A 27,127-nucleotide genomic window follows, 5' to 3' on the forward strand; every position below is an offset into this window, starting at 1 on the left:
AGGTCAGAGAGAGAAGCAGACTCCCCATGGAGCTGGGAGCCTGATGCGGGACTCGATCCCGGGACTCCGGGATCATGACCCGAGCCGAAGGCAGTCGTCCAACCAACTGAGCCACCCAGGCGTCCCTGATCTTATCTTTTAAATCCAGAGCTCAACCAGGAGTTGTTTGGCATGGCTTCCTTACTCCACAAGCCTCCTGCGGAAAATTGGATAATTTCTCTTACCTTACGTTGTTAATGGGTTACACACTCTGATAAGCTAAGGGAAGTCCTGACCTTAAACACATAACAATGGGTGGTAATGGAAAAAAGGGGGGGGATCTGCAGTAGGAGCCCTGTGTAAAGGTTTGTGGAAATAGTTATCTTTTCTTTTCTTCTATAACAGAATGATTAAACCACAGGAACTGACTGCTTAGTATTCCAGTGAACACTGATTTATTAAATAACCAGTTCATGTGTTTGATGATACAGTTCTTTTTATAACTGAAAAGTTATAAAAAATAAGTGGCTTCACTTATTTTAATCACAGAAAAAAGAGCATACTGGCTTGAATCTATTTCATGACTTGAAAAAAAGTCTCATTACTAGCTAAAGTCCATCATTCATCAATTGGAACAACACTTAATTTTTAAATTTTATTTATTTTTAGATTTTTTTTGTATTTTTATTTTTTATCAACATATAATGTTATATATTATATACCTGTTTCAGGGATACAGGTCTGTGATTCATCACTCTTACATAATACACAGCACTCACTACAACTCATACCTTCACTTAATATTTTTCTGTTGTAGAAACTGCTGAAAATATAGGATTTGCGTGTGAACTTCTGACTGAAGACACCACTATCTGCTATGGGGAAGATATAAAGTAAGTAAAGGCAAAACTAGAGGCAGTAGACATGGCAGATGGCGAGAAATGGGAGTTGACTGTCCCCTCAGACAGCTTTCCTCACATTTAAATGAAGCAGGAGAACCCAGGTAGTTCCAAGTTATCATGATTTGACCTTATTTTGTGCAGACTTTAGAGTTAGGGGAGCTTGGGGCCTTTATTTACTCTTTCAGGGGCCATTTCTCTCCATTCCTTGGGGAGTCCTCCGTGCTTACCTGCTGACCAAAAAACAAGAAAAAAGAGATCAAGATGTTAATAGCCAATTAATCTGAATTCTCTCCATGTGCTGCCTTTTCTAAGAATTTTAATTTTGAAAGAAATACAGAAGGAAAGAATGCCACAATTTTGCTTGGATGAGATGTACCTCTAGACTTGTCTGGATGGCGTGGGATACTTCAAAGCATAGCTTCTCCTGAACCCTTGAGAACCCAGGGGCACAGCGGACCTGGAAAGGCATCAGGAAGAGCCGTGTCCTGTTAAAAAGCTGAGAGTGTGTTGCACAAGTTCTTGGGCGGTGCTATCTTGACAGCTATATTTATTTCTCAAATCATTTCCTTATAGTACCTCCCCCAGACTGTCCTAAGGCCAGAAGCTGTGGGCAGACACACGTGCCTAGTCTGGTAGGATGAGGAGGGACTTACGCTTGAGCTTAGCCCAAAGGCCGAGAAGTGATGAGATGATGAGGGAGTTGATGGTTGTGGTTCGTCTTCTTTCTAATGATGGTGCTGGAGCTTTTGCGAGCTGTTCCAGGATACTGGGCACTAGGCTAAATTAGACAAAATCGGGTAGCTCTAACATCTAAATAGATCAGTTCTGTTTGCAGAAACCGTGCCTCTTTGTGTTTTTAGCTTTAAAAAAAATAGGGATAGACAAATAAATACTAATACGTTTACGTAAGAAGTTTCCTGGTTTCAAGTGATTTGGCTAATGGCCAGATGGTATTTCTCATAGATGGGGGCCTTAATAGAGTTTGGGTCTCTCTTTCTCAAGTGTTGAAAATTGGGCCCTGAGCTAAATTAGAAGGTAAAAATCTATGCAAGTAGCAAATTTTGTGAGCCTGCTGTTAGTTAGGTTTACTTCCTAGAGGGATGACTCCATCTTTCTCTGTAGATGCTTCCTGAAAGGGTGATTCCTATATAATGGTTTGGATGGGGAACTTCCCGTTTTTTCTCTTCCAGCCTTTTAGTGATTTGTCTTGATAACTCCTTAATTTCAACTTGAAAATGAATAGTTAATGTAGAAAAAAAGGTAATAGATACCTAATCCTCTAGGGTACTGGTTCTCAACCGGGGGTGATTCTGCCTTCCAGGGAACATTTGGCAATGTCCGGAGACATCTTTAGTTGTCATAATGCGGGGGGCAGGGTAGGGGCCAGGGATGCTGCTGAACATCCGATGACACAACGGACAGCCACACACAACAGAGAAGTCCCCGGCCCCGAGACATAGTAGTGCTAAGGTGGAGAACAGTGGCTGTGTGTGTGTCATGAGGAAAGCTCTGGCCTGAGAGTAAGGAGACCTGAGTTTTCATTGCCATTTTCCTATCATTTTGGTGCAGGTCAATCACCTCATGTCTCTTACTTGTAAAGGAAGAGTCTGGGTGAGATCTTTGTGGACCCTTCCACTCCTAAACTCCATAACTCATTTTTCTTGCACATGAATGTAGTATATGTGGTCTTCTCGATTACTTGTTGATATAAAGCACTGAGAATTTCTCAGAAGCAAACATAATTTTATGTGGGAGTAAGCTGCTTCTTGCCAACTAGTAGCCACTGTTTATGATACACCGGGGGTTCACACCAGGTATTAAAATTCAGATCAAGATTGCCTGCCCTCTCCCATTGCTTGTGAACACATTTTCAGCTGTGTCTTCCGTGAGCTGTCTTTGGCAGATAACAAAGCACCAAGCACATGGTGCCCCACAGAGGGAGGAATTAAGACTTAATGAGATTATGTCATTGGATTTAAAAATGGGTAAAGGACTTGAATAGACTTTTCTCCAAAGAGGATATACCAATGGCCACCAAGCATATGAAATGATGCTCAACATCACTAAACATTAGGGAAATGCAAATTAAAGCCAGCATAAGCTGTCATGGTATATACCCTTTTAGGATGGCTCCTATTAAAACAAAAACAAGGCAGGGTGCCTGGGTGGCTCAGTCAGTTAAGCGTCTGCCTTCGACTCAGGTCATGATCCCAGGGCCCTGGGATCGAGCCCCACGTCGGGCTCCCTGCTCATCAGAGAGCCTGATTCTCTTCTCTTCTCCCTGCCTGTGCCCTCTCTCACTATCTCCATATCTCTCTTTTAAATAAAATCTTTAAAACAACAACAATAATAACAAAAAAACCTAAAAACAACAACAAGCAAAAAATAACAAATGTGGGCAAGCATGTGAGAATTAGAACCCTTGTGCACTATTGGTAGGAAATAAAGTGGTGCAGCTACTATGGAAAACAGTATCATGATTCCTCAGAAAAATCACAAATAGAATTACCGTATGATCCAGCAGTCCTGCTTGTGGATATATATCGCAAAGAATTGAAAGCCAGAACTCAAAGAGAGATTTTCATACCCAAGTCCATAGCGGCACTAGTGACAATAGCCAAAAGTAGAAGCAACCCAAGTTCCCATTGATGGAGGGATGAATGGATAAACAAAATGTAGTATAGCCATGCAATGGGATAGTCTTAAAGAGGAAAGAAATTCTAACATGTGCTACAATAGGAATGAACCTTGAGGACAGTGAAATAAGCCAATTGCAAAAACAAAACAAAACAAAACCCAAATACCATATGATTCACTTATAGGAGTTATCTAGAGTGGTCAAATTCACAGAAACAGAAATAAAGTAGTAGGGACCAGGGAAGGGGGAAATGCGGAGTTCGTTAATTGATATAGAGTTTTCAGTTTTGAAAGATGAAAAGGTTCTGGAGATTGGTTACAAAGCCAAGTGAATATACTTAATTCTACTGAACTGTATACGTAGTAGAAATAGTTATGATAAATTTTGTGTGTTTTTTAAATCACAGTTTTAAAAAGATTATTTATCCAAAATATCTCACAGTCAAGGGTCGGTTTACAGTCTTGTACTCTTAAAACACTTAAATTTCTTTCCCCCCAGTGCTCTTCTTCACACAAGGATGGAAAACCAGAGGAATAGAGGTGGCGTCTATGCAAAATTTGTACCCCCGGTGCATGAACCTTTTTTTCCATCTGGTGAAAACCGTGCCTTGATAATCACTGGTTCTTGGCTGGTACGTATAATTACTGTATCTGTACCTCTGGATTAAACTAAAGCAGTTCATTGTGGACTGATTTGAGATCGTTTCCCATATTAACTGCCAACCTAAAAATCTGTTAGCCTGCAAATGAATGGGAAATTTCCCGTTTGAGAATTAATATATGATCTACAAAGGGAATCATATCACACTGCTAATAGTGGTTATCCCTGCCTCATCAATCAATGGGTCATTTTAATTTTCTTCTTTGTACATTTTTGTATTTTCTAAATTTTATAGTAAATAGGTTTTATAGTCAAAACAGTATCATCCATGATGTAACCCAAGAACCATCACATGATTAAGGTCTTGGGAATGACACTCTTGATATAAAAACGCAAATGGTTGTAATCCTCTGATTCCACCCAGAATGAGATTCTTCTGGAGAAAAAGACCAAGAGAAGTAAGATTCTGAAGCTGAAGTTCCCAAGGACAGAAGAAGAACGTCGCATGCGGACGCAGAGTAAGCGGCGTCTGGAAGCTAGGAAAGAGCAGCGGCAGAAGAACTTCGTCGACCTGGCCTGCGAGTGCAGCGCGGTCATCTGCTGCCGGGTCACCCCCAAGCAGAAGGCGATGGTGGTGGACCTGGTGAAGAGGTACAAGAAGGCCATCACGCTGGCGATCGGAGATGGGGCCAACGATGTAAACATGATCAAAAGTGAGTCTTGCCCACAGCCGGTGCCACTGGAGCTGCCAGAGAGAAGCAATGGCAGGGATGTTTGGGGGGCGGGGGGGGGTAGTCTTTCTGACTGTCGCTGCTTAGGCTTTCATAAAGAAGATGCCTGACAAAGGCCTTTCCGCATGACCCTGCCCTCAGCAAGCTCTGGCTACCCAGTAGGAGAGAGCAGGGAGGACAGTGCCACTTGGGAAGTGCCAAGTGGAAGAGGAGTTCCAGATGGGGGAACTGAGCCTTATTTGTTGCCCTCTTTTACATACGTGTGGATTTGTTTTCCTTCTCTTGCTACTTTTCCGTATTTCCTTAAGGCTTATTAAAAAAAATCCTGCTATTTAATAGTTTTGCAAAAATCTCTGCCGAGCTTGCAGTGAATTCTCTTGGATTTTGAGAGCATTTTTTTTTTCCCTCTGAGCATCTTTTTCTAGGGCTTTCTTCTTGCCCTTGGCAAACTGGGTGACCAGGGTGACATACGTGGCACTGAAGCAAAGCTCCAACATACTCTCACGAGCCTCCTGACCTTCCTAGAAGAGGGTCAAGGGTCGTTTCACTGGTTGGAGAACCCTAGGTCTTCAAAATTGAAGAACCGAGTCCTATCATGCAGAAATACATTGTGCTCGTAGTAAAGTGTGCAGAACCAAACCCTCATCAACATGTCTGAATCCTGGGTTGGTTTTAAAAAACAATATTATCTTTGATGTCCTCTCCAGTTTTGTGGTATGATTAAGATGAACCGTTTGTTATATGACCACACATGTCCTGTTATGCTGGCTACTTTAACTGCATAATGTATAACTAGGCTTAATTCAGGCTATTTTGTAATTCATGTCTTTTTCTTTTCTTAGAGTCTCCTCCTCCTCCTTCTCGATCTATACTAAGAATATTCCAACTTTATCTTCCTCAGCAGGAGTCAGCTATGTGACGTATGTCTTCTTTATCATGTGTATGTCTGTGGCCACCGCTAGTTGTCATTCGTCTCCAGTGTGTTCTGCATGTGTTCACCCTAGCATAGGACTGGCTTTCTTGCTCCAAATGCTATCAATTTCTTGCCCCTACAGCCGGTTCTAGTTCATTTTCCATTTGGGATGAAAATCAAAGAAACGCAGGTCTCCTCAGAAGTCCAAGTACTGATAGTGCCTTTTGGTACTTTAGAAAAACTGGCATCACTTTCGTCTGCATAAAAAATAGTATGCAGAAATGATATTTGCTTAGAAGGAAGTACAGTGAAATTTAAATGTCCAAAAATCTGGCCATTTGTTAGCATGCTCCACGTTTAGTAGTGTAGCCCAGTGGACGTGGAGGGAATTGAAACCCGCCATATGGATGCAAGGACTCTCCAGGGCTGCCCGCCCTCTCTCCCTCTCTTGGGCTGGAAGAGGTCTGCTGGCTGGTGCCCTAAGAAGATCTAACACCCTAAGAAGGAACAAGCAGCATGAGAGGGGAGACAGAGGCAGAAAAGCGTGAGGACATGACGGGTTTGTTAAACTGCTATGAAGCAGCCTACCCATGAGGCATCTGAAATTCCATTTTTGAAGCTTCAGGAAAATCCAGGTGGCTATATTTAGATAATAGGGGGAAAAAAAGTGTGGCCTTACAAAGTACATCTGTTCAGTTGCCTTGAATCCCCTGTGAGCTGTGGCCGTGTTCGTTTCACATACTGTCCTTGGTGCGCTCAGCAAAAAGGCGGGGCTGGACATCAGGGCCTGCGGCCGGCATTCCTCCTCCCTGGCCCCAGGACCTCTGCATATTTCCCCTTGTTGCTTGTTCAGGAAAGAAGGCCACGGTTTGGGAGGAAAGGGCAGTTTGGCAACCATGACTAGTCATGAGAATTATTTATGTGTTTTGAAAGAAATCATAAATATTGACTGAGACATGCAATTTATTCTATTTTTTAGAATTGCAAAGGGCTGCTTAAAACTTAGGTTTGGCCAAGTCACTGTGTTGCTTTGAATTTGCCGGACCTTGTATTCTGCCACCATGGCAGGATTTTGGGAGCGTCTTTCAGTTGGAAACCTCCCGAGTTGGCAGTCGCTCTCAGGTCTAAGCAAAAATACATTGTGTTCTCCAACACATGTTCTCTAATTGATGTCAGTACATCTTTACTTCCATGCCTTTTAAGACCTAGATAAAGTTCATAATTCAACTTTTGGAAAAACAGATAAAAATTTGACTTTCATTTTTATCCATTCTGGAACCTTCCCCAGGAAAAAACTGTGCCTCTTAAGGTCATGGCGGGCCATAATTAAATGCTGAAAGTTTAATATTATCTTTGTTAAAATACTTTTGATTGCAAATATTAGAGAACAACTAAAGTAAGCTCAAGACAAAAAGATATTTATTTTAAAAAGATAAAAAAGATGGGGGCACCTGCGCGGGGGCTTAGTTGGTTAAGTGTCTGCCTTCAGCTCAGATTGTGATCCCAGGGTCCTGGGATCAAGCCCACGTCGGGCTCCCCCACTCAGTGGGGAGTCTGCTTCTCCCTTTGCCTCTCCTCTGCATTCCTGCGCTCTCTGTCCCAAATTTTTAAAAAAAAAAAAAAAAAGATATTTTGTGCCTCCCAAGAAGCCAGGCCTCAGAAAGATGCTAGAACCAGGACCTGGAACTGCACGAGGACCCCAGCTTCTGGTTTCTCCCTCTTTCTAGACTTCTTCACTTCTCTGCCCCTCAGGAGGGGGGAAAAATATATATATATACACATATACATATATATATATATATATATATACACACACACATATATATATATATACATATATATATATATATATATATAAAATCTCCCACAACTCAAGAATGTACAGGTTAAAATTCCAAAGACAAATAACGCCCAAATCTTAATTCCAAATTGTGAAAGCGACACTGATCGCCCCAGCTTGGGTTTTCAGTCAAGGTTAGTACAAGAACCAGACCCCGCTGGTACTTTAAGCAGGAAGTGATTAATACAAGGGACCAGGTGCTCATGAAAAGCTCTGGATGGATGGAAGAAAGCAGGTGCTAGCACGAGTCTCTAACATCTTAGTCACTTACCGGAGGAGCTTCTAGCTTTGAGGCTCCTGTGAAGGGCTTTTCCGTTGAGCAGCTTTTGTCTGTCAACATCCAGGCAGCTGGAGAGAGGATATGAACTGTGCTGCAGAAATGCCAAAAAAAGGAAGGGGTGCTGAGCTCCAGCCCACATCGACTTCCACTTTAAGTGGCTCGTCACAATGGAACCCAATTCACAAACAGAACTAGTGCCAGGGAGTCTGAGCGTTGTAAGGTTTTTATGTGTTTCCCACCTTTCCCGTAGAACAAGGATGGCAGGGAGGTTGGGAGGGCCAGTGTACAGCATCCACTGCTGAGGACCTGTCTGCCCTCAGCCGGCTCAGCGGTGGCCAGGGACACAGAGACCAGGGACACAGTCTGCACGGACTCCTGGGTTTGACCCCGTGGGTGGGAAGGATGGCTGACGAGCTGGGTAGATAATCCTAATGGAATTCGCCACCCACCTGAGATCCTTCCACAAACACCCTTTAGAGGCCCCAGCGTGTGTTCTTTTGGGCAACCCATATCTCAGACATCAAGTTCAGAAGCTCGGGTGGGGGGCTGGTGAGTGGCAGTTTTCACATGTATTGTTTCATGAATGTGTTTCTGTGTTTTGCTGTGGAAACATGTTCATCGCCTTAATGTTTCACCTTAAAATTAGCTTAGGACTCACGTATGTGCTCCCTCTGCCCCACAGCTGCCCACATCGGCGTTGGCATAAGCGGGCAAGAAGGCATGCAGGCGGTCATGTCAAGCGACTACTCCTTTGCCCAGTTCCGCTACTTGCAGAGGCTGCTGCTGGTGCACGGCCGGTGGTCCTACATACGGATGTGCAAGTTCCTGCGCTACTTCTTCTACAAGAACTTCGCATTCACTCTGGTCCATTTCTGGTACTCCTTCTTCAATGGCTACTCTGCGCAGGTAACAGAATGATAATTCGTGTTATCTGATGAGGAGAAGCCTTCCATAAATAAAACTCTACTTCCGAAAAAAACCTGTCCCCTTTGTGCTTGCGGTTTGGATGCTCTCTCTCTCTCTCAACAGTTGAGGCATGGATTGAGATTATAGATGACTTTTCTAAAAGGTTTCTGGTGCCTTAAAAAATAGTTTATTTTGCCTTCAGAAAGTTCGGGTTTGTTCCTGACCTACTGGCTTTTGTTATGTGTCTTTGCCTTTACCCTAGATTTTTTTTCCCCCTGTGTCACCTTGCCATTAATAGCGAGAACAAATTACTCAACGCTGAACATATAAAATGATACTGTGATAGGCTAAAGGGATTATATAAATTTGGGATGATCATCAATCTGTTCTATTTACCTGTTGATTTTTGGTTTTGTTAGTGCTGAAATGGCAGTGGGGGACATACAGAATATGCTGAAATGGTGAAACAGCAGAAAAATATCATTAGTAACAATGAACCTGAAATCAGTGCTTGTGGTTGTCCAAACTTCTGATGCCACGGACAGATGGTATCAGAAGAGCTTCCAAACCCGAGGGCCTGGGGCAGCCTTGAGCACAGTGAGGGCCTTCGTCCTGCTGCCCACAGGCCTGTGTGGAGCTGGTGGCGAAGAGTGAGCCCAGCTCTTCTCCGCCGCCCTGAGGACCCGTTTGTGCACGGTCCTGCTTACGCTTCCAGGAGCCCATTTTTCATATTCACATTCTGCATGTGATGTTTACATGGAAACGTGAGACTCGCAAAGCAAAGGAACATTTGAATGATACCTTACGTGCTTTTTGAACCAGTTTTTGTGTTACGTATTCTAATTCATTAATCAAGGGATGTAAAAAGGATCGGCATCAGCGTATTTTCCAGCATTAGTCAAACAGAGGGGACTCCTTTTCCAAAACATGTTTTGGTGTGTATTGCCCCATCTATGTTGGAAGGCAGGTTTGTTTCTGTGGAGCGCTCTTGGATTCTGCCCGATGTGTCTCCGGCAGAGGCCACACACAGCCGGGGCCCTGCAGGCTCTGGGAGAGGGGAATGCGCGTGGACTGGCTGGGCAGTAGGTGCTGGTGGGTGACACAGCCACGGTCTTCTCCCCACAGACCGCGTACGAGGACTGGTTCATCACGCTCTACAACGTGCTCTACTCCAGCCTGCCCGTGCTCCTCATGGGGCTGCTTGACCAGGTAGGAGCCTTGTGCAGACGCCGACACTTCAGGCCCGACTGGGCCCCTGTTTGAGAAGTTAAAAGCGAATATTTCAGTGTATTCTTTTGGTTTTCATGGCTTCCCAAGAAAACCCTATTCTTGTCCTGTTGTTGAGCGACCAGGGTAGCTGCTGTACTTCTGTACTACAGTGACAAAAGGGGATTTCTGTGCCTGGGCTGAATTCATGAACAGGAGAGTTTATTATCTCCCTTTTGGACACTAGGAGTTTCTTGTCAAGACACCTGACAGTATAGTCTGTCTCTAGAGGAGTGACTTTAAAATTGTTTTACTCTTTCTCCAAACGCCTGTGTTCAGTTTCCCAAATTAGTCCACATTTCATCCAGGAGCAGTTCTTTGTTATTAATGGATAAAAAGAATAATCTGGAATTAACCCATCAACTTGGATGTGAAAAGACTTTCTAAAAAAATTAGAATATATGCTCCCAAGAGGTAAAAATAGTCTCCCTACATTTTTTTTTTGACATGATTTTTGCTTTCCTTCTCTGAGGAGCAAACTAATAGATCTCTACCTAGTCCCTTTCTTAATTAAATAGCAGATAACGGTGGACTGAAGTGAAGGGGTTGGTCTCTGCACACTGTAACCATTCAGGACTTAACCTTGTTGAGGTTTTGCCTTCCTAAAACTAAGCTGAAACTTCTCTGTGAGAGAGAAACTGGAATGGATCTCGGAGCTCTTGAGTCCTGGATGGCGCACAGCTATTTTCCGTGTGTTTTTTCCCTTTAAGGATGTGAGTGACAAACTGAGCCTCCGCTTCCCTGGGTTGTACGTCGTAGGACAAAGAGACTTACTCTTCAACTACAAGAAGTTCTTTGTAAGCTTGATGCATGGAGTTTTAACATCGATGGTTCTCTTCTTCATACCTCTGGGAGCGTATCTGCAAACCGTGGGACAGGATGGAGAGGCGCCTTCAGACTACCAGTCTTTTGCTGTGACCATTGCTTCTGCTCTCATAATAACAGTGAACTTCCAGGTACGTGGCGTCAGTCGACTGTTCGCAGTATCCGTCAGTTACCTGCGTTTCTGTGCACGGACCAGTGTGTGCGTGCACCTGGCTCCCACTCTCCCTCCCGCTGAGCCTCGGCCGCCTTCCAAAATGCAAATGCTGTCTGCACCCCTTACACCGAGCACATTTCCTGCTTCTTGCCTGAGCCAAGGATAGTTTTTGATTGTTTGGTATTCAAGCCAAATCATGCCTAAGTTGTTGAATTCTATTTTCAGAATCCTTAGATTCTTTATTCCTTGGTAACTCCCCAAAAGTGAATGCTCTGTTTTTCTCTGGTTTTTCTACAGATTGGCTTGGATACTTCTTACTGGACTTTTGTGAATGCTTTTTCCATTTTTGGAAGCATTGCTCTTTATTTTGGCATCATGTTTGACTTTCATAGTGCTGGAATACATGTCCTCTTTCCCTCTGCATTTCAATTTACAGGTTGGTATTTTCTAAATTCCAAAAATAAAGGTATAGAAAAGTGTTACTGGTTTAGACTCCAAGGTAACTTCTAAGTAATAACATGACGTGGAAGTTATTGCTAGTGAAAATTAATGTCCTGACTGGCAACTGAGTGACGGTGGTGGGCTGGAGTGTGGCGATAATGTGACAGGAAAAAAGCAAAATTTAAAAATTTGATATAATTGCATCTGTTCAGTTAGACAGGAGGTCCCACCTCCAAATCTAATATTGGTATGTTCCTGGGAAATCGAGTATGCATGTAATGCTAGTAGCATGATAATATAATGTTTCCAAAGAACTATCTGGAAATATATAATGAACTATAAAACTTCTCATACATTTGGACCCAGGATTTCCACTTGGGGAAAACACCTGAAGATAAAACATACCAATTTCTGGAAAAATCAATTTGTACAAAGATTATACCACTGCAATTTGAATTGTTTTTTTAAAATGGAAAGAGTTCAAAGATCTAATAAGAATATTATAGTAGCTAATCAAGGTATGAGTCCCATATGATGAAATTTTAGAATTCAAAAGTGGAAAACCTATCACATCATTAGAAGAATGTATGCAGAAGGGCCCCTCGGTGGCTCAGTGGGTTAAAGCCTCTGCCTTCCGCTCAGGTCATGATCCCAAGGTCCTGGAGTCAAGCCCTGCATTGGACTCTCTGCTCAGCTCGGAGCTTGCTTCCCCCCATTTCTGTCTGCCTGCCTCTCTGCCTACTTGTGATCTGTCAAATAAATAAATAAAACCTTTAAAAAAAATGTATGCAGAGCAATAAGTAAACTTACAGAAATAGTTTAGAAAAAGTTTACAGCTGTATAAAATAGGACAAATGATAAATGCTAGAATGAATTTGAACTATTTCATACATATGACAAATTTTTAAATATCATGAACTAGAATTTACAAATTTCTTAGTTTATTAAATACAGTAGCTTGGATTCACAATGGGGAAAAAAGTCCCCATAAACTAGTTTCCCTGTAAAAAATTAGTTTGTTTTTGGGGGCTTTTTTAATGGCCAGCTATAAAAAGACATTTGCTGTGGTAATAACCCTTTACTCGGGATTGAGGTCATTTTTTTGATGATTGTTTCTCTTCACCGACTCTGTTTTAAAAAGCTTATTAGTACCCCATTACTTAAAATATTCCCAAAGGGAGGGTGTGTTTTTTATTTAGCAGTGTAAAAACACATTTAAAAAATTAAGGCCACTACTTTTATAATCTTACAGTGTAAGTACAGGGAACACTGTGATAGATTTGGCTGTAAGGGATGTTAATTATAAAACTGGGTAGTTACATATGATTATCTAGTTGTATGAATTATTACTTTCTCTGACATAAATTTGCTGCTGAACTGCAATGGAAAAAGCAAGGCTCTAGTCAGATGGATATAGGGTTTAATTTAGGAGTTGCCACGGCTAGTTGTTACCCCGGGAAATCTTTACTTCTCCACAACTCAATTTCCTTGTGTGGCAAGAAGGTTACTCTTCATCCCTCAGAGGTAATTAAATGGCATGACCTGTATGAAACACCCGCCATAAGGGCTGTCATACTAATGGCAGGGCAAGTTGCTACTGTTACTTGGAGTTTCAAACTATAAATTGGAAAGTAAATTCCTGGAAAAACGTATTAGTATAGATGGCCTAACTTTGCATTTCTACTTAATGCAATGTCAACAAACACTTTTTTTCCTTATTTAGTTGTTCAGTGATGTACACTTGCCTTCCTCATTTTGCTTTGCCTAGCCCTATTTTTAAAAAGATGTTATTTATTTATTTATTGAGATTTTATTTATTTATTTGACAGAGATCACAAGTAGGCAGAGAGGCAGGCAGAGAGATAGGAGGAAGCAGGCTCCCTGCTGAACAGAGAGCACGATTTGGGGCTCGATCCCAGGACCCTGAGATCATGACCTGAGCCGAAGGCAGAGGCTTTAACCCACTGAGCCACCCAGGCGCCCCAAGATTTTATTTATTTGACACAGAGACAGCGAGAGAAGGAATATAAGCAGGGGGAGTGGCAGAGGGAGAAGCAGGCTTCCTGCCCAACAGGGAGCCTGATGCGGGGCTCAATCCCAGGACTCTGGGACCATGACCTGAGCTGAAGGCAGATGCTTAGCAACTGAGCCACCCAGGCGCTCTGCTTAGTCCCGTTATTAAAATGTTCATTCCTTCAGCAGTGACGGGATGTTCTGGGGAGGCCAATCTGTGAAAGTTTACCACAGACAATCATTTAAGGCTTAAGGAATGTTCACTCTGCCCTGAGGACGAAGGACCCTTGGGATTCACTGTCCATGTTTTTACAGGCACAGCTTCCAACGCCTTGAGACAGCCATACATTTGGCTGACCATCATCTTGACCGTTGCCGTGTGCCTGCTGCCCGTCGTCGCCATACGGTTCTTGTCAATGACCATCTGGCCATCAGAAAGTGATAAGGTACAGAAAAAATAGTATTCTCCTCATTCTGAGTGCCCCTCACAGAAAGCAAGATCTGTCCCCAAAGCAGCTTTGCTGCAAAATTCTAAATCCCTGGCAAGTTTGGTGTGAACATTTTTTAATACTACTTCTGTTTAACTCCATCTTGCAAATAAGTCCTTTGGGACTGGGATTTTTGTTTGCATGCTTTTTATTTTAAACATTATCAAAGGGAGAATAGTATAAGGAACCCCATAGGTCTATCCGCTCAATTTAACAATTATAATACTAACATTTTTCCCTGTGAAGAGGTTGGGGTTTTCTTCATTTCAAGAAAAATGCCCCCTCTTCTGGCAGGATCCTCTGAGCTACAAGTTGTCCAAATAATGCACCCCTTCAGCTCGCACACTGACTAGCAGGCTTGGGGGACTGAGCACCTTAAGTCATCTAAGGGGACTGAGCGCCTTAATGTCTGTTAGAAAAAGACTGGGGTTCTTTCCATCGCTCCCCTCTGCTGTCCTTGCTAGAGCTTCAGCTTGGAGCTGGGGCTTGGCTGCTGCAGTTCTGGGCATCTCCCGACACCTCACTGGCCACAGGAAGCCAGAAGCTTCCTCAGGAGCCCCGGAATGGGGCATGAGGGGCCCTCGCCCACTCCCGGCAGGCCTCTGGGGCCAGACCCGGTCATGTGGCGGGTCCTGGCCGGTGCTGAGTGAGGCAAGTCCCGGGTCCTGCTCCTGGGAGCGCCATCCAGTAGCGTAGGCGAGTGGCATTTGCGGCTCCCGCTTTCTGGCTGGGAGACCTCGGGAATGCCCGTAACCTCTATCAGAGGCGGCCCGGGCCGCCGCCCTCCAGGAGACAGCTTGGCCCACATCCAGGTTAGCGCCCGCCCGGTCCCCCTCCGTCCCACGCCGTCCCACACCTCCGTGTCTCTGCCGCCCGCAGATTCAGAAGCACCGCAAGCGCTTGAAAGCCGAGGAGCAGTGGAAGCGGCGGCAGCACGTGTTCCGCCGGGGCGTGTCCTCCCGCCGCTCCGCCTACGCCTTCTCGCACCAGCGGGGCTACGCCGACCTCATCTCCTCCGGGCGCAGCATCCGCAAGAAGCGCTCCCCGCTGGATGCCATCATCGCCGAGGGCACCGCCGAGTACCGGCGGACCGTGGAGAGCTGACGCGCCTGCCCCCCCAACGCCGGGTACAAGTGTCTATTTTTTTATGGAAAGATTCTCAGGACTTTTTTTAAGACAAGAAAACCCTGAATTTGTCACAAGGATGTTAAAGACCACCACCTTCATCACAAGCTGCTTGGGCTGCCGGACTGTTGCAATAGCGAAGGATACCTTCCCAGGTCCTGTTATTCACCTGTGTTCTTTATGATTCAAAGGGAACCTGTTAATCCAGTCTCCATCTAGGACAACAGAATTAGGAACTGTCTTTTATTTCAATTCAGATGGTACTCGGAAAATCACATTTAGATCATCCCGTCTGGGACCTTCAACACGAATTTCCAGAGGCTGCTTTCTTCCCCATAGGCTACCTTTTTAACAAAGATCTTGTATTTATAATGGCAAGGACAAAAAAATTCATGAATGTTCATCACCTGGAAGCAAAGTGGTCCGATGACTTTTTCAGAGTTGATAATGAACTGCGTGGTTTCCTCTTCTCATATTTGTTTAATAGCTCAAGGAAACCACTTCACATTTCATAAGTACAAGCCTTCCATCTGCTAAGATTACTACCAGGTTAAAAGTGTGCATCATGTACGTTTACTCTTACTTTCCATATTATTTTAGCCACTTCCTTCCCTACTTTAATTTTTAAAAGATGTGTTTAAATATTTATGGGCTTTTTAAAAAAGTCCTTGAAAACTAAGGGCATCAGTGATAAATTGTGATTTTTTTTGGGTAAAGCTTTCTTTTGAAAAGCAAACTCTATACCTGCCTATATATGTATTTTATAAGGACTTGTACAGAGGCCTCGTGTTTTCACTTGTCTTATGTCTTCAAAGAAAAAGCTGTTGGCAGCCACATTTTTAAGACTAACAGTGTACCTTCAAAAATTAAAATTAATTTTAAGCAATTATGGAAACTATCCTCAGAGAGTCAAAAGTTATTTTTCTAGAGGCTTTTCTCATTCTGTGTTTTTCACACATCAGTTTCCATATTCTAATGAAGATACAGAAATGTTTTCAATAATTCTGTTCTTTACCATTAGGCTGTGAATGTTCCCAATATCTGTCCCCTTTGAGTTCCTATAAGAAAATCACAACATGTATATAGTTCGTTTTCTAGGTATGATGAAAGAATGTATGGGTCTTTATCCTATGGAAGTAAATTTCTGGAAGTTTACAACTTTATCTTATAAATTTAAAAAAAAAAACTAAATTGTTTTTTCTTTTGTTTGGTAAAGCAAAGTTTGCTTGTATAATTCTCAGTTTTCTCTCCTGTTTTGTGAATTGTGGGAAAAGTCGACAATGCAAATGTGTCAAAGACTTACACTGTTGGGTGCAATATTAACAATTTTAAAATGCAAATTGCTTTGGATAAATTATTTCTATATTCTGTAAATCTGAGATTTAATGTATATTTTTGTTTAAAAAATAAATGCTTTAGTAAAATCTTTGGAAAGTATCTTTTAAGTAGGGGATATGACAGGAGCTAAGGCCTGCAAGGTTGCTAAAGAAACACATGGGTCCTCTTGCAGTGAGAAATAAAAGTTGGGGCAGGTGCTACGTCTTAGCAGAGATGGGAGAGAAGAGGTCCTCAGACTGTAAAAGGCCGGCGGATGCGGATTAATAATCGGCAAGGGCAACTGTGTCCAGACAGGGTGCATCTTTGGATACTCAGGTAAGGCGCAGTTTTTAAAAAATGACCTCAATTCTGAAGGTAGAATAAAAGCAAAGGTAACCTTTGACCAAAAGTAGGGGCTGGGAAGTGAGTAAATGATCAAAGGGAAATTAAGGCGTTGAGAGGCAGGAGAGCAGTGAGAAGAGGACCTGAGGCTTGAGGCTGGGGGAGGGCGGAGCATGACCGGCCGGCTACAGGATGGACAGGTCGCTCCGGGACACTATGGAAAACTGTGACCCACCAAAGAAATGGGACTATGCCACAGACTTTTTCCAGAGAGAGCATGGGTCTAAGTTGGGGGTGGGGGGGATCTGAAGCAGATTCAGCGCCGCCCAATGCAGGGCTGTATCCCAGGACCCTGAGTTCAGGACCTGAGCCAAAATCAAGAGTTGGATTCCTGACAGATGGAGCCACCCAGGCACCCCAGGACTATGCCACAGAGACAGAGGTTCTCTGTAGAGTAACATCCGTGGGGGACTTGTCTGGGAGGCAAAACAGACAGCAGGTGATGAGAAAGCCCCTCAGCCTGGGTGCTTTCTAAGGTGGAAAATTAGGACCCCCCCTTTTTGCTATTCCACAATTGACAGCTGGCTTCAGGAGCAGAACTTCATGTCTGTATCAGAGCAATCCTTTCGAAATGGGGTGAAAGGACATAGGGCAGATCAGACTCTGCAAGAAAAATTGTATAAGAAAAAGTTCTGAGCAGACATTGGATATAGTCCCTTAAAAGGTGTGGGGGGGGGGCACTTTTCCCCCTAGGATGCCCTACTGTATTTAAAGGGGTTGAGGAATATATTTGTGCATATGTGTTTTTTGTTGTTGTTGTTGTTTTTTTAATTTACTTGACAGGCAGAGATCACAAGCAAGCAGGGAGGCAGGCAGAGAGAGAGGAGGGGAAGCAGGCTCACTGAGCAGACAGCCCAATGCGGCACTTGATCTTAGGACCCTGGGACCACGACCTGAGCTGAAGGCAGAGGCTTTAACCAACTGAGCCACCCAGGCACCCGAGGAACATGTTTTTAATCAAAGAGCACCACCTAAAGGTTCTTACTGACAATCAATACCTGAAACTATTCAGTAATGATATCCAACGAGGATAAAGTAGTTCTTAAGGGACTCCAATGTGATAGCAAAACCAAATGTGCTCCAACGGACTCTGTATTTTAGCAGTTGTTGCCTTCATGTGATGTAAGTGAAACTTGGGAAAATTATAAGACAGCTTTTTTTTTTTTTTTTGAAGATTTTTATTTATTTGTCAGAGAGAGGGAGAGAGAGAGAGCACGGGCAGACAGAATGGCAGGCAGAGGCAGAGGGAGAAGCAGGCTCCCTGCTGAGCAAGGAGCCGGATGTGGGACCCAATCCCGGGACGCTGGGATCATAACCCGAGCAGAAGGCAGCTGCTTAACCAACTGAGCCACCCAGGCGTCCCATAAGACAGCTTCTAACAGTCCCGTCAGAATCTGCTAGACTGTTAAGGCTACAGGGGGCACCTGGGTGGCTCAGACGTTAAGTGTCTGCCTTCAGCTCAGGTCATAATCCCAGGGTCCTGGGACTGAGTCCCGCATCGGGCTCCCTGCTCAGCAGGAAGTCTGCTTCTCACTCTCCCATTCCCCCTGCTTGTGTTCCCTCTCTCATTGTGTCTCTCTCTGTCAAATAAATAAAATCTTTAAAAAAAAAAAAAAGTTATGGCTACAATAAAACATCTGGTGCATTTGTAATTACAAAAAGGCCTATCAGAAAACACTGTAAAAATGACTTCTTGACTTAAATTGACATTTCTTTGAAGAAGATCTGTAAGTGGCCAAAAAGTGTATGAAAACATCCTCAACAACATTAGTCCTCAGGGAAATGCAAATCAAAACCACAATGAGATACCACGTCACATCCACTAGGATGACTATCAGTAGAAAAGGAAGGGTGCGTGGCTGTCTCAGTCAGTAGAGCGCGGGACTCTCGTTCTCGGGATTGTGAGTTCAAGCCCCATGTCGGGAATGGAGCTTACCTAAAAGGCCAGGGATGGGGCGGGGAATACGTGTTCACAAGGACTGTGGAGAAACCGGAACCCTCATTGTCTGCTGGTGGGAACGTGAAACGCTGCAACCACTGCTGAAACAGTCTGGCGGTTCCTCTGGAAGTTAAACAGAATTACCATATTAACAGCAATTCTCCGAAGTGTATACATATACACACACTGCAAAATCTTGAACACAGGCACTCAAATATTTGTAGGTGAATGCTCACCGCAGCACCACTCACAACATCCAACAAGGGCAGAACCACCTCAACGTCCATCAGCGGAGTGGATACACAAAATGTGGGCTATGGAGATAACGGAATATAATTTAGCCATTAAAAGGAATAAGGCCAGTTCAAGATGGAGACATAAGGCAGATTCTGAACTCACTCCCTTCCATGGACACACCAGATCCACAGCTACATCTGGAGTGATTTCCTCCGAAAACAGAAACAAAAGCAGAGGGACTCGTAATGTGGGGCAAACCCCCCACACCAAGGTGGGGAGGCAAGGCAGAGAAGCAGTCTTGCTGAAAATCCCACCGCCAGCATTGAACCCCATATCGGGAAGCCCAACTTTTAAGACCCACGCCTGAGAAATAAGGCCCTAAAACTTAGAGCTTTGGAAACCAATGAGGATTGCATGCATGAGGCCTGAAAGGCTAGCGAGCAAACTGAGAAATGGCTCGGACCGGCCTCAGGCCCCTGGCTTCTCCCTCACACTACAGCCCAGCACAGGAGCAGCCAGACTTGACATCAAAGAGGCTTTCTGCTCTTAAAAGCATCGGCTTGAGAGGCAGGCGTCTCACTTAACACATCTGGGGGACTGCTGGGTACTCTCCAAGGATGGAGGCCAGTGGACATTTGGTTAATCTCGGCACCACCTTCACACTGCCCCCGCCGCTGCCTTCCAGAGCACCAGTATCTCTCAGAGGAGAGCTTTTCATTGCCTCTCATACCATTTTTACACCTGGCACCCCAGTTTTTGCAAGCACCCATCCAGTGGACACCCCTTGATCGCCTGGCTCTGGGGGCAAGCAGGGCCTGCATGCCGGGGACCCGCACGACTATATCAATCAGATACAAGATCTCGGCTGGCTGCCAGGGTCCTGCACAGCCAGCAGACCGAAATAAACACCCAGGCTCTCTGTGATGTGCTTGTCCGGCAGCATGGGCCCAAAGGGGCAGGCCTCTGGTTTGGCACACACCTAGAGTCCGTATCTCCCAGAAAGGAGTTTATACCCTCACCTGGTGCCCCAATTTTCGCAGGTGCTACGAGGTGACACCTCTAGATTGCTTAGCACAGGTCACACATGACTGTAACCAACAGAGAAACGAGTTTTTAACTGCTACCATTCCCAGAGCACAGCCATAGGCAAGTCTGACGAGCCTAGTTTTCCTGTGAAAGAGGCCCACGAGCTCATCTCCACAGCTACGTCAGAGGCTAGACTTCTAAGCCAGCACACATCTGAGGGCCGTCTGTGAGCCTTTCCAAAGACCTCAGAGGACTAGCTTTGTGTTCTCCTTCTGCCACGCTCTAGCGTGCCAGCATCGCCCAGGAGGCAGTGTGTATACGGGTCTGGTACCAGTTTCTATGTCCGAGGCCTTGACTGCTGTGGACAGTTACCACCCAGTGGACGGCCCTTCACCACCTAGCTCTGGTAGCCCGCAGGATCTGCATTCCTGTGGCCCACTGGACTGTAACAGGTGGGGAGGCCAACTGTGGCCTACTACAAACTCCAGGACACCACACACACACACCACACACCGGCTAACACCAACCCCCGCCCCCCACTCTCTGTGATAAAGGACTATTTGCTGGTCCTGGAGCTCTGGCCCGAGGGGCAGGCTTTTGGTTTGACGAACACCTAGGGAGCGAGCTTCTAAGATGCTGTACTGGGACAGAAGTCAGGAGATGCCCACCTGTGCACTCCACCCGCCTTCCTTCAGACTGCTGGTATCCTCCAGAAAGGAACTCATACAGTTGTCTGGCACCCCAATTTTTGTGACTGACACTCAGGAGACACTTCCAAGGTGCCCAGCGTAGGTAGCCCCTGGAACTTAATGCTTGCTGTCCTGTAGGACTGTATGTATTTGTAAGGTGCTGCCCTAGGGGTCTTACAATCAGCCTGAATCTAGGTGCTGACGTAGAGCCTCCTCTGTGAGGCAGCTAGCAGATATAATCAATGAGCTGAAAAATAACCAGAGAGGTTCAACAGTAAACTAGACGAAGAAGAAGAAAGGACAAGTAAACTCCAATACAGAGCACAGAACTCACCCAATCAGAGCAGCAAAAACAAGCAAGCAAACAAAAAACCCAACCCTAGTGTAAAAAAGTAGGTAACTTATAGGGCTTATGAAACAACATCCAACAGTCCAACATGTGCATTACAAGGTTCCAGAGGAAGGAGGAAAGGGGCAGAAAGCTCACGTGAAGAAAGAACAGCTAGCTGAAATTTCTCTAACTTGGGGAAGGAAACAGACATCCAGATCCAGGAAGCCCTGAGAGTTCCAAATAAGAACCTGAAGAGACTCAAACCAAGGCACATTATAATTAAAATCTCAAAAGTTAAAGACAGGAAAGAATTTTAAAAGCATCAAGAGAAAAACAATTTGTTATGTAAAAGAGATTCCCCCCATTAGACAATCAACAGATTTTCTGGAGAAGCTTTGCAGACCAGAAGGGAGTGTCAGGATATGCTCAAAGTAATGAAAGGAAAAAAACCTTCCAAACTTTCAACTAAGAATTACAGTGCCCCACAGTGTTTCAATTCAGAATTTCAGGAATGATAAAGAGATTTTCAGACAAGCAAAAGCAAAAAGGAATTCATCACCACCACAGGGGTCTTAGAAGAAAGCTTAAAGTGGGGGCACCTGGGTGGCTCGGTTAAGCCTCTGCCTTCAGCTCAGGTTGGTCTCGGGATCCTGGGATTAAACCGCGCCTCAAGCGGGGCATCGAGCTCCCTGCTCAGCGGGGAGCCTGCTTTCCCCGCCTCTCTGCCTACTTGTGATCGATCTCTCTGCCAAGTAAGTAAATAAAATATTAAAAAAAAAAAAAAGCTTAAAGGTACTTCTATAAGCTGAAATGGGAGGGTGCTAATTAGTAACAGGAAAACACAAAAGTATAAAATCTCACTAGTGAAGGAAAATATACAGTGAAATTCAGAATCTAATATAAAGGTGGTGGATTGATATTTTTAAAAAGCTTATATAGTGGGGCAACTGGGTGGCTCAGTTGATTAAGCCTCTGCCTTCGGCTCAGGTCATGATCTCAGGGTCCTGGGATCAAGCCCCGCATCAGGCTTTCTGCTCAGCAGTGAGCCTGCTTCCCCCTCTCTCTGCCTACTAGTGATCTCTCTCTCTCTGTCAAATAAATAAATAAAATCTTAAAAAATAAATAAATAAAAGGTATTCAAACTTATGTTATTATCAACTTAAAATACACTGTTACTAAGTTAAGTGTAAGCTTCACAGTAACCACAAAGCAAAAAGCTATCGTTGACACACACTACTTCAAATGTAAAAGAACTAAATTCTTTAATCAAAAGACAAAGAGTGGCTGAATGGGTAAAAGACAAGACCCATCTATATGCTAAAAAGATTCACTTCAGATAGAAGGACACATGCAGACTAAAAGTGAGGGGACAGAAAAACAGTCCCTGCAAATGGAAACAGAAAGAAAGCGGGGTGGCTCTAATTACATCATGTAATATAGACTTTAAAACCAGGGCTATAATTAGAGACAAAGAAGGTCATTACATAATGATAAAAGGATCACCCACCCAAAGCACATAGCATTTGTAAATATATATGCATCCAAAAATAGTAGCAACAAAATATATAAATCAAATATTAACAGACATAATGAGAGAAATAACCAGCAACACAAAAATATTTCAGTATTTTAATACCCCAGTTTCATCAATGGATAGATCATCCAGACAGAAAATCAATAAGGAAACACTGGCTCTAAAAATTCCATTAGACCAGACAGATATAACAAATATATATAGAACATTCCATCCAAAAACAACAGAATATACATTCTTCTCAAGTGCACAAATAACATTATTCAGGAGATTACATATTAGGCCACAAAACAAGTCTTAATAAATTTCAGAAGGTTTAAATCATACCAAGCATCTTTTCTGACCACAATGGATGAAACAAGACACCTATTACAAGAAGACGATTGGGGGCGCCTGGGTGGCTCAGTGGGTTAAAGCCTCTGCCTTCCTTGGGTCATGATCCCAGGGTCCTGGGATGGAGCCCTGCATTGGGCTCTCTGCTCTGTGGGGAGCCTGCTTCCTCCTCCCTCTCTGCCTGCTTCTCTGCCTACTTGTGATCTATCAAATAAATAAATAAAATCTTAAAAAAAAAAAGACTGGAAAATTCACAAATATATGCACATTACACAATATGCTACTGAACAACCAATGAGTCAAAAAAAATATCAAAAGTGAAATAAAAAGTGCCTTGAGACAAATGAAAATACAAATATCAAAACCCATGGGATGCAACAAAAGCAGTTCTAGGAGGGAAGTGCAGAGCAATAAACGATTACCGCAAGAAACAAGAAAAATCTCAAACCAAACCAAAACAAAACAAAAACACCTAACTTCACACACCACAGAACCAGAAAACGAGGAACAGAGCCCAAACTCAGTAGAAGGAAAAAACAAATACAAAAACAAAGGTCAGGGCACCTGGGTGGCTCAGTGGGTTAAAGCCTCTGCCTTCGGCTCAGGTCATGATCCCAGAGCGGAGAGCCTGCTTCCTCCTCTCTCTCTGCCTGCCTCTCTGCCTACTTGTGATCTCTGTCAAATAAATAAATAAAATCTTTAAAAAAGAAAACAAACACAAAGGTCAAAGCAAAGATAAATGAAATGAAGACTAAAAAAGCAAAGGGAAAAAGATCAATGAAACTAAGCTAGTTTTGGGGTGCCTGGGTGGCTCAGACAGTTAACCTCTGCCTTTGGCTCAGGTCATGATCCCCATGTCCTGGGATTCAGCCCAGCATTAGGCTCCCTGCTCAACAGGGAGTCTGATTCTTTCTCTGTCCTTCACCCCACGAATACATGCACTATCTCTCAAATAAATAAAATCTTAAAAAAAAAAAAGCTGTTTTTGAAAAGATATATAAAATTTACAAATCTTTAGACACACCAAGAAAAAAGTGGTGCCGCAGAAATACAAATGATAACAGAATACTGTGAAACTTATACTCCAACAAATTGAACAACCCAGAAGAAATGGACAAATTCCTAGAAACCTAAAGCCTACAAGACTGAAGAAACAGAAGAGTTAAACAGACCAATTTACTAGTAAGGAGACTGGAGCAGTAATCAAAAAACCTCCCAACCAACAAAAGTCCAGGACCAGAGAGCTTCACTGGTGAATTCTACCAAATAATGCCAACCTTCTAAAACTCTTTCAAAAATCAGAAGAGAAAGAATACTTCCACATTCATTTTATGAGGCCAGCATTACCCTGATAGCAAGCCAAAGGACTATACTACAAGAAAAGAAAATTACAGGTCAATATACTTGATGAACATAGATGCAAAAATCCTCAATAAAATACAGGCAAACAAAATTCAAGAACACATTAAAAGGGCTATACACAATGGTCAGGTGGGATTTATTCCAGGGATGCAAAGGTGATACAGCACCCACAAATCAATGTGATATAGCACATTAACAAAATAAATGATGAAAATCATACAATCATCCCAGTAGATGAAAAAGAGCATTTGATAAAATTCAACATCCATTTTTTTTAAGTTTTTTTTTTTTTTAAGAGATTTTATTTATTTGACAGAGAGATCACAAGTAGAGAGGCAGGTAGAGAGAGATGGGGGAGGCAGACTCCTGCTGAGCAGAGAGCCCAAGGGCTCTATCCAAGGACCCGGAGATCATGACCTGAGCTGAGGGCAGAGGCTTAAGCCACTAAGCCAGCCACGCACCCCTGTCTTCACCTTTCTTAAACGCCATCCCAAGTTCCCATCATACCCAAGACAATCAGTGAAGAAACTAGCCCAAGCTGATGCTAACTGTACTTTTAGGAAGAAACGGTAGGCTGGACCATACACAGCCTGGTGAGTCTGCATGGGCACATGGCGGGGATCCTGAGAGCAAAAGGAAATCATGGAAGGTTGCCAACGGAAAATAAAAATGGTTGGGTTTATTTTTTTAAGTATTCTCCTGGGCTGGAATGGAGATTAGCCTGGGGAGCTGTGGAGACCCGGGAAACCCGCAAAGGAGTTGTCAGGAGAGAGGACACTAGTGCATTGTCCTCGAAGGACAGCATAAGTAGGTGTTGAATAGGGAAGTTGGAGGGCAGTAAGGGAGGACAAGCCCAGAGCTCCTATTCAACAGCCTGAAGCAAGAAACAAAGTCATTTGCTGAGAGGTGAGGCAGTGAGAAGGGCCTGCAGATTCGGAGACGTGCTGAATCCTGAATTCCTGAGACTTCCAGGAAATGAAGAGGGAGGGAGTGAATGTGGAAATGGGGCAGGTGTGCGGGGAAAGCCTCAGCAGGTTGGTCGAAGGCTTGAAGATGTGAATCGTGCAGAATCATGAAACAAGAGATTAACAGTGATTATTAATACCATTTCTAACCTAACACAGAAGGCTTACTGGATGCCAACCATCTACTAGGCATTTTGTATACTTGATCTCATAACAACCTTTCCAGATTATCATTTTAAGGTGGAAAAATCTGTGGCTCAGGGATGTGAAGGAACCTGGTCAGGGTCACTGAAGCAGAACAGAAGAGTCTGGTATCCTCTGTATGTATCCTATGGTTTTAGAGCCCCAGCTGCTGAGTTTTCATCATTCACTTCCTTACAGGAAAGCGTCTAGCAGGGCTTTAGAATGACTTTTCCTTTTTTTTTTTTTTTTTCTTTTTTCTTTTTTAAGGGAGAGAATATAGATTCGGTGCTTATAAACGGGCAGTTCCCAAACATGAAGCCTGGAAATCACTAAAATAAACGAACGAGCAAACCTAAGCGCTTAAACTTGACAACAAAAGGAAAGTTACGTTTACAATTGCTTAAACTGAAGTTTCATCGTAATCACTCCCACTTTTTCTTTGCAGTTTCGAGCCGGTTTTAAACAGGATTGAGATTTTTGGATTGCTCGATCACTCGCTAATTACCAAAACCCTGGGCCTCCCCTCCCTCCCTGCCGCCGTTCCCGGCTTGAGGACAGGTAAAGGAGCCTCAAAGGTGCTTACAGCAATGTTTGCTCTCTCCGGAGACTCCTTTGAGGAGCAAATCGCTAGGTGCACAAGAGTACACTATAGACACTTGAGGGTTTGCACCGAGATCGTACCCTGAAGGAAGCGCGTCCTCCCACACCTGGAGGTAATGGGTGGAGCCACGAGGCAGGACCAGGTGAGCGAGAGGCGGAAATGGCCGGAGACGACATGGCGGTGCCAGCGTCGCGCGCCCTCAGTTCAAACAGGCTGTCGGCTACGGTGGCCCATGAGGGCCATCACAGCGTTAAGACTTAGACTCGCATGTAGAGACTGGAGAGAAGTGGGAGTCAGCCCAGACTGGGACAACCCTGAGTGGGCGCGGAGACCGACAGTCGAGGACCACGAGAAGGGGGCGGCCCCAGCTGGCCAGAGTCGGGTGAGGAGACAGAAGAGCAATGCCATCCATTTTCATTTCATTTCATTTCATTCATTCAGTTTGTTCTTGGAAGTGACCCCTTTACGTGACACTGCAAGGAAAGTTCTGCTTCCTTGAGACTGTCAGCCAAACAGTGCATGAAGGACAGTCCAGATGAGGTTTCTTAGTGCCGCCTGACTGATGCAGCCAACCTGTGGCAAGGCAGCTGGGCGAATAAGTACCCCGAGCTTACTGTCCTCCCTCTTGCTCTCCTGCTGTGCTCCCCTCTAGCTGTATTTGACCAGAAGACAGCACGTTGATGCAGTCCCCATCAGTCAGCCTCTGGGGGCCCAGGACAGGGTGAAGAGGAGAACTTCATCCAGCTGGTGGCAAGCAGCCCCTAGGATGGTTTCCACTGAGTCTCACCTCCTGGTTTTCACCGCTGTGTAGTCCTCTCCCATGTTGTACGAGGGTTGGTCCATGTGACCAAAACAGTAAGTAGAAATGATGAAATGTCACCTCACTAATCAGGTGACAAGAGGCACCGCAGTTTGGGAAGGCAGCTTTCTAAGATGGCCTAATAGGCATGTGCTGGTGTAAAACCCTTTCTTTGAGTGTAGGCTGGACCAGGTGACAGGATTCCAATAAAGCAGCATACAGTGAAGGTTAGGGATGTCACTTCTGAGAATAGGTTACAAATGACTGTGGCTTCCGTCTTGTTTGCCTGCTCTGATGAAGCTCGCTGC

At 44.2% G+C, this 27,127-nt stretch overlaps 1 protein-coding gene and 1 long non-coding RNA gene across 7 annotated transcripts in view; one reads left to right on the top strand and one right to left on the bottom strand.

Moving 5' to 3' along the window:
• The window catches only part of ATP8B1 (ATPase phospholipid transporting 8B1), a 122,870-nt gene extending 106,595 nt beyond the window's left edge, over positions 1 to 16,275 (top strand). Inside the window, exons 20-28 of the mRNA XM_032309129.1 lie at positions 797 to 872; positions 4,018 to 4,150; positions 4,544 to 4,832; positions 8,566 to 8,789; positions 9,915 to 9,998; positions 10,766 to 11,011; positions 11,332 to 11,470; positions 13,804 to 13,934; positions 14,856 to 16,275. Of these exons, the coding sequence (XP_032165020.1) occupies positions 797 to 872; positions 4,018 to 4,150; positions 4,544 to 4,832; positions 8,566 to 8,789; positions 9,915 to 9,998; positions 10,766 to 11,011; positions 11,332 to 11,470; positions 13,804 to 13,934; positions 14,856 to 15,080 (1,547 nt within the window). The 3' untranslated portion in view covers positions 15,081 to 16,275. The remainder of the gene's footprint in view (positions 1 to 796; positions 873 to 4,017; positions 4,151 to 4,543; positions 4,833 to 8,565; positions 8,790 to 9,914; positions 9,999 to 10,765; positions 11,012 to 11,331; positions 11,471 to 13,803; positions 13,935 to 14,855) is intronic.
• On the bottom strand, positions 127 to 26,161 carry LOC116571331. Of its 6 annotated transcripts, none has more exons than XR_004277843.1 (7): positions 26,003 to 26,161; positions 18,996 to 19,073; positions 18,757 to 18,882; positions 7,875 to 7,974; positions 1,535 to 1,659; positions 1,258 to 1,338; positions 869 to 1,108 (listed from the first exon to the last, which is right to left on the bottom strand). It is a non-coding gene; the product is annotated as an uncharacterized LOC116571331 (long non-coding RNA). The 6 variants fall into 6 exon arrangements; XR_004277844.1 differs by lacking the exon at positions 26,003 to 26,161 and adding an exon at positions 21,642 to 21,677; XR_004277847.1 differs by lacking the exons at positions 869 to 1,108; positions 26,003 to 26,161 and adding an exon at positions 127 to 196 and having other exon boundaries at positions 18,996 to 21,635.
• Between the last annotated feature and the right edge of the window lie 966 nt (positions 26,162 to 27,127).

This window comes from Mustela erminea, chromosome 13 (assembly GCF_009829155.1).
Source record: "Mustela erminea isolate mMusErm1 chromosome 13, mMusErm1.Pri, whole genome shotgun sequence".
Taxonomy (NCBI): Eukaryota; Metazoa; Chordata; class Mammalia; order Carnivora; family Mustelidae; genus Mustela; species Mustela erminea.